General features: G+C 42.7%; 1 protein-coding gene across 1 annotated transcript; it reads left to right on the forward strand.

Moving 5' to 3' along the window:
• Positions 1-2,725: 2,725 nt before the first annotated feature.
• Positions 2,726-4,932, forward strand: rxfp3.3b (relaxin family peptide receptor 3.3b). The gene has a single exon (XM_044356676.1). It carries the CDS (start codon positions 3,036-3,038, stop codon positions 4,239-4,241), a length of 1,206 nt encoding a protein of 401 aa, XP_044212611.1. The 5' UTR covers positions 2,726-3,035; the 3' UTR covers positions 4,242-4,932.
• The last annotated feature ends 2,160 nt before the right edge of the window (positions 4,933-7,092 follow it).

Here is a 7,092-nt window from a genome sequence, read left to right on the forward strand (position 1 = left end):
TGTTTTAATATGTAGGGGTTCAATGCAGATGCTATCCAAGAATACAAGACATAGGCTGTAATGTCTGATGTTCCAAAAGCATCATAACTGAAGACTCTTAGAAATGATCATAAATTAACGAGCGTCTCCTAAACACTCGTAGGAGGCCGAAAGCATCTTAAGAAGCTCTGCTACTTGCAGGAGGAACCAAACACTTTCTTAAATGTTTTATTTAAGTTTTCATTGTTTTTGTATATTTTCAGGTCTATACTTTATATGATGTTCATAATGGACGTTTGATGTAAAGACAGACAGCCAAGCACTCACTCTTAAAGGACGGGTTCACATTTTTTATCAAATCTGTCTTAAAACAACAGTCAGGAGCCCAAATGAACATTTAAATAATGTAATGATTTCTGCCTGACAGACAGCCGATAACCCCTGCCAGTGTGGATAAAACACTGGCAGATGGCTGTCCTCTACCTCTGACCGAGGTATCGAACAGGTTCTACACGCAAGACTTCCTCAGTCTGCTTAGGGAACCAGAGTTCAGCCTGGCTTCTGTAATCACCAGCTGTCGTTGAACCGCTCTAATTGGTCTATTTAGTCTAGAATGCCTGACAGCCAGTTCACAATGAAAGCGTGTGGGTTCAAATAGGTGTTGGAGGTTTGACAGTACTCCAAGATGGCCTTCTAACAGGTCATCTCTGGAGGAGGACCACTCTGACGGTCGAGGGCACTCGGCATCTTCGCTGAGATGAGCACACGTCAGGAACTTTGGCTGGAGTGTATAAAAATACAAAATATAAAAAGTAAACTTCAAGAACTTGAGTGTAAAAGATAAAAAGAAGAAAACCCTCTCTGGGATTTAAAGAAGTCAAGGCAAAAAGTCAAAAAGGCCTTAAAGCAGCAAGCCTCCAAAAGCACAAAAAAGGCAGAAAAAGCCAAATAGACCTCTCTGGCCTCCACTTTTATATCATTCGTCTGGAGGCATCTACATCTTAAAACCCATTTATGGTCACCAACCACAACATCATTTTTGTTTGCGTTGCACAACACAATTCTTTGAACTCTAACAGTGTAAGATATTTTTAACATTAATTAACAAGGATGTAGAGTATCTGTGACGGGTGCAGAAACCACAGCTCGCTTTACAGGCCACCGGCTTCCTGCTGATCTAAGCAGGAGTCTTAACTTGGACTTGCAGCTCAACTGGTAATCTTTTCCATCATGTGTTTTAGTTTATTGTCAATTTTCATTGAGTCTCTACAGAAAACTGTTTTAGAGGTAGGTTTGGGTGGAGTGTGTCTCGGGTATACCAGGTGAGACCTTTTAACAACAGGTTTTTCTTGCTGTAATGATTCCTCCTGTTCATGCTGACCATTAGAAGATCCCTTCATAATGCACTTACAATGGAAGTGATGGAGGGCAAAATCTTCAGTCCTCCTGTTACAGTCTTTTTAGTGCCAAAGTCCCTCTTTTTGTTACTATACTTCCACCTGCAGCTCAACAGGGAAACACTGTCCGAGGAAACACAAAGAGGGAATTTGATGCTAAAAAGACTGTAAATGTGTCAGATATCCACTTGATATGACTAACTCAGACTGATGAAGCCTCATATAAGCTTCACATCAACTTTTAAATGACTGTGTGGACACACTGTGGATTTTGGCCTCCATCACTTACATTAAAAGCACATTTGAAGGATCTTTTAATATCCAGTATGAACAGGAGGAATGATTACAGCGAGGAAAACCTCTTTCGCTGTTCATATGGACACCTGACTGATGTTTTAACTGTGAATCTGTCCTGTAAAATTATAGTTTTGTGGGGAAAATAAAGTGTCTGTTATCTTATGTGCATTTTATGCTGCTTTAAGTCATATTTAACACACATTCTCAGGCAAGGTCAGTCATTTATTGTGATATTCAAACACTGTACGGAAGCAGAGAACATTGCTTGTAATTATTTTTTTTAATGCCGTTATCTTGAGATCACAAATTAATTTATCTCAAGAAAACAAAAAGTCAATTTCTCCAGATAACAAGTTAATTTATTATGAGATTTATCGCAGGTGGAGCTCATTCTCATTGGTTCATTCCTGTCTTCTCCTCTTCATGTCTCCCTCACATGGACAGCTCAACTATTTATATCAAGAAGCCCTCAGGTAGCCCTTAAGGTTCAGATCTCCCTCTGTCCTTCTCTCTACCTCACTTTCCTTTCTCTCATTAAATCTAATAAAATGCTTGAAAGCTATTGTTTGGTACTTCTCCTACATGAAACATCCCATCATATTATGACCAGGATTTAATCAACCTGCCGTTTGCCTGTGACCTAGATGTGGTTTATAGAGGTGTTGTTAATAATAATAGATACTCCTTGATCTGACATTTTCAGGTTAAATGAGTTGCTACAGTTGTCAAGACGCCGCCTGTGCACGCTGGCGTGACTCTGCTGACCTCTAATAAACATTATAAGTAATAAGAGGAAATAATGATTTGTTTTCTCAAGATAACGAAATAATTAACTGGTAATCTAGGGATAATAGCATTAAAAAAAAATTGCAGGCACGGTCGCTCTCTGCTTCTGTGCAGTTGTGACTTACAGGTTTATTTTGCATCTCTATTAAGGTGATTTTTAAATAAGTTTTCTGGGACACATGGGGGCAGGTGGAGGGTGGAGGGGGGGAGCTTGTGAGGGGGGGGGTGGGGGCAGGTGGAGGACATGAAGCTCTCCTGCGGGAATATCACTCTCCGTAGTTGCCCTGCTGTCTGTCAGTGAGTAGACTCTTGTCCTCTTGCTGTAGTTTGTCTTGAAATGACACGCCAGTCCCCTGCCGGCCACGCGCCTCCTCGGGCACCAGCAGAACATAAAGTGAGCCGCGCGCGCACCGGGCTCAGCAGTGAACCATCCAGCGGCTGGTGAGAGGTGAGGTGTGTTGTGAGCGTCCGGTGAGGGGGAGAAGAGAAAACATGCAGCGGGTGTAACATGATCTGCGGGAACTCTGCGCACTTGACCGCGCTGGAAGTTTCTTTTCTCCGGGAGCGCAGGAGGTGATGCGCCCTGCGGGACTCGGGTCGGGTCTGTTACTGGAGAGGATGGCGGAGCAGTGGAACCACAACACCACGTCCTATTGGAACCGGTCCGCTACGGGTCAGGACCGGTTCAGCAGCCTGGATGATATCGACATACCGGCGGACGGTTCCCCGACCCTGCGCATCCTCATCTCCATCGTGTACTCCGTGGTGTGCGCCGCCGGGCTGGTCGGGAACCTGCTGGTGTTCTTCCTGATGAAAGTGCGCCGGGGCAGGAAGAAACGCTCCAGCATCAACCTGTTCATCCTCAACCTGGCCGTGACGGACTTCCAGTTCGTACTGACGCTGCCGTTCTGGGCAGTGGACACGGCTCTGGACTTCAGCTGGCCGTTTGGGAACGCCATGTGCAAGATCATCCTCTCCGTGACGGTTATGAACATGTACGCCAGCGTGTTTTTCCTCACTGCTATGAGCGTCACCCGGTACTGGTCTGTGGCTTCGGCGCTGAAAGACCGGACCAGGCGGCGGATGTGCCCGGTGCGCTGGGTGATCGCTGGTCTCTGGGTCTCCGCCACGGTGGCCTCTCTGCCCACCGCGATCTTCTCCACGGTGAAGAGCGTGGCCGGTGAGAGGCTGTGCCTGCTGGGTTTCCCGGACGGTCAGTCTTGGTTGGCGCTGTATCACCTCCAGAAGATCATGGTGGCTTTCGTGTTCCCCATGCTGATCGTCACCGTCTGCTACCTGCTGCTGCTGCGCTTCGTGCGCCTGCGGAGCATGAACAACAACCAGGTGAAGCGGAGGTCCAGAGTGACCCGGTCGGTCACCATCGTCGTCCTCTCCTTCTTCATCTGCTGGATGCCCAACCACGCCATCACCTTCTGGGGCGTCTTGGTGAAGTTCAACCTGGTCAACTGGGATAAAATGTACTACATGGTGCACACTTACATCCACCCGGTGACCGTGTGCCTGGCGCACACCAACAGCTGCCTGAACCCGGTGCTGTACTGCCTGATGCGCCGGGAGTTCAGGAAGAAGATGAAGGATCTGTTCTGGAGGATTTCCTCACCCACCGGGACGAACACCTGCCACCTGAGGCCGTTCTCCGGGACGGTGAGAGCGGAGCCGGACGACACGCAGATTGTCATCCCGCTGAATACCGTGGAGACGGAAAACTGCCGCCTGTCTGTTCTAACGGACCACTGCGACACGGAGGCGCTTCAGAGATAAACAGACTGTCAACTAAAAGTCTCTGTATGTGGAGAGAAAATCGTTTTTTCTGACTGATAATCATCGGTATTTCAAATGATTTCCTCGTGAATGTTGGTGATTTGTTTCAGCTTTTAAAACATATAGAAACACTATAAAGACTGTGCCAAATCCAACCAGCGCCAGTGTATAAAATAAAAGAGAGGACAAAACATTCACACGTGGCCCATAATATGTTTTTTCTTTGCATCAAAGGGATTTTTTAACACTTTATCACAATTTAAAGGCGTGAAACATGAAAGGAAAGGACAGAACACTTGTGCATAAATTGCGCGCCTCGCAGGACGCGCGGTGAGTCTCAAACCGTCCAGCTGCTTCACATCACTGCGCTGAGTCCGGCTCGGATCTCAAATGATTAAGTCGTGCTGATGTTTTTGGAAAGCTGACTCTTTGATTTTTTGTTTTCTTGAATATCAACTGAGTGCAGGCTCAGCGTCACATCCAATGCTGCTTCGTTCTCTAAAGTGCTCTCTGTGCAGACTTGTGTGGAGTCAGTCATCGCGCTGCAGGAGAGGAGCCAGCTGTTACTGCTGCTGCTGCTGCTGCTGCTGCTGCTGCTTCAAACATCATTCTGTGGAGTATTATTGACGTTTGTTGTGGCTGGTGTATAAAATGTACAAGCTTAAGTAAATGAATGTAAAAAAAAAAAAAAGCCAAATTAACCTTAAAAACTGTTTGGAGAATAAACTATTTCATCTGTGTTGACATGAAATCAAGTGTTAGTGCCGTTTTAGGTTTTTTGTGCAGATTCTGTGACGTGTCAGCAAGCTGTGAAGCTGTTCAGGGGTTGTTGTGAAGTCAGGTGTTTACATGCCAGCGGTCTCAGGGCTGCAGTCCTGCTGTAAGGATAATACTAACAGAGAAGACTTTTATTCGAGAAGATGAATGTAAATGTTTATTTTTAAACGGTTAAAACACTTATGAAACACACAGCAGAGCGCTTCAAGGGGCCTATTTTTGGAAATGTAAATCCTCTGTTTCTTTACAGGTCAAAGATGTTTAAATGAGACATTTTAATGTTCAGTTCTGTTTGAATTTTAAAGTACTTTTACACAAACATACTCTTTTTTTTCATGCACTTAGTTTCTATAAATGCATCACAGATGAGCTCCATCCAGTCAGCATTTGAAGTGGAAACAATCCAATCAGCAGGCGTACCTGTCAGCCAATCAGGGCTCAGTACTGTAAAAAGACTCAGAGTTTGAATTCATGTCAAAAAGTTACAAGAAAACATTGTTGTTGTTTATTGTTCATATCATGAGCTTTAATATATTTCCTCAGTTAATCTTTTGGTTGATTAAAAGTGATTAAAGACGACAGTTATGTTCTTAAAGCTAAGTTGATGTTTGACCAACAGTCTAAAACACAAATGTATTCAGTTTACTGTCTCAGAAGATGAAGAAAAGCTGAAAATTTTCGCAATGCTGAAGCTGAAACTAAGAAATGTTTGCTGTTTTTGCTTTAAAAAATGACTTTAAAAAACAGATTGTTTGAATTGTTGTTATCAAGCAAATGAAAAGTTCTATCTTCTATCAGAAATGTCTGGTTTTCTATTAAAACACACTACAAAAACCATTGTCCCTGTTTTAAAATGACTATTTCTATATTTATCAAAAATGTGAGTGTGTTGTTTGCAGTTTTAGTTCATGTTTGGTTGAGATGAAGCTTATGCAAAGGTCATGATTTCACTTTCTGTACTGAACAAAGTACAATTTGTACAAACGAGTACGAATTTCCTCTTTGAGATCAAGCTTAAAGGTTGAAATTCAGCAACAGGCTGCAGAGTCATTTTCTCCTCATGTTTTTAAGGAAATTAACATAAAATAACTCAAACTTTCTGTTGTCACAGAAAGTTGTGTTTCTCTTAAAATGTATGATTATGGTTCTAGTTTTAATTACATCAGATTTGTAGTTTTAGTGCAAAAAACTGCTGCCACATTGTTTTCAGTTTAGTTCATGTTTGGGAGGTGAAGGTTAAGTTTCTCTTGAGATCTAACTGAATGGTAAAAATATAAGGAATAATAGGCTGCAGAGTATTTTCTTCACATCTGTTGCAGGAAATGAAGATAAAATAGTGAGTTGATTTCTACTTTATGTATACTGTTATGGTTTTTCCAGGCCTACTTTTTCTCAGTCTGCAGGTTCACCTCATTTGAATGACAGGAGCTGCTACTGTCAGCCAATCAGGGTTCAGTATGATGAATAAACTTGGTCCTCACGTCCCAAAAAATCACTTTTATCTAAATTACATCGCTTTGCATAACAATTTTCATATCATGATTCATAAAATCCAAAAATCCAATCAGAAATCTGTGGTTTTCTTCAATTTATGGTAGAATGTATGCAATAATAGGTTTTAGAGAGTCATTTCTTCCTTTTTTTATGTAGCTGGTATGATTTTTTCAAACCCAGTTTATTTCCCAGTCTGGCCAGTATGAATCTGCAGGTTCAGCTCATTTGAATGAGAGGAGCTGCTACCGTCAGCCAGTCAAGGTTCAGTACAATATAAAGACTTGGCCTTCATGTCCCAAAAAAATCAGGAAATGAAGAGAAAGTAACTGATATGACTGTTTGACTCCAGGCTGAGACTTGACCTCTGAATGACCTCTGAATGACCTCTTCTGCCATTACTGAATTTTAATCAGATTTTTAAAAACTGAGAAACATTTTTGGATCATATCAGCAGAAACATACATACTGTTTATTTAATTATCACTTATCAAATGCAGTGTTGCAAAGGGCATCACATAAAGCAGAAATACAAGAATATAACAAAGAGCAGCACACACTGCACGTTGTTTAAAGACAGTTC

Source organism: Thunnus albacares, chromosome 7 (assembly GCF_914725855.1).
Source record: "Thunnus albacares chromosome 7, fThuAlb1.1, whole genome shotgun sequence".
Lineage (NCBI taxonomy): Eukaryota > Metazoa > Chordata > Actinopteri > Scombriformes > Scombridae > Thunnus > Thunnus albacares.

Coding starts and splice junctions, on each gene's coding strand:
- rxfp3.3b (XM_044356676.1), top strand. CDS start 3,036: ATGCGCCCTGCGGGACTCGGGTCGGGTCTGTTACTGGAGAGGATGGCG.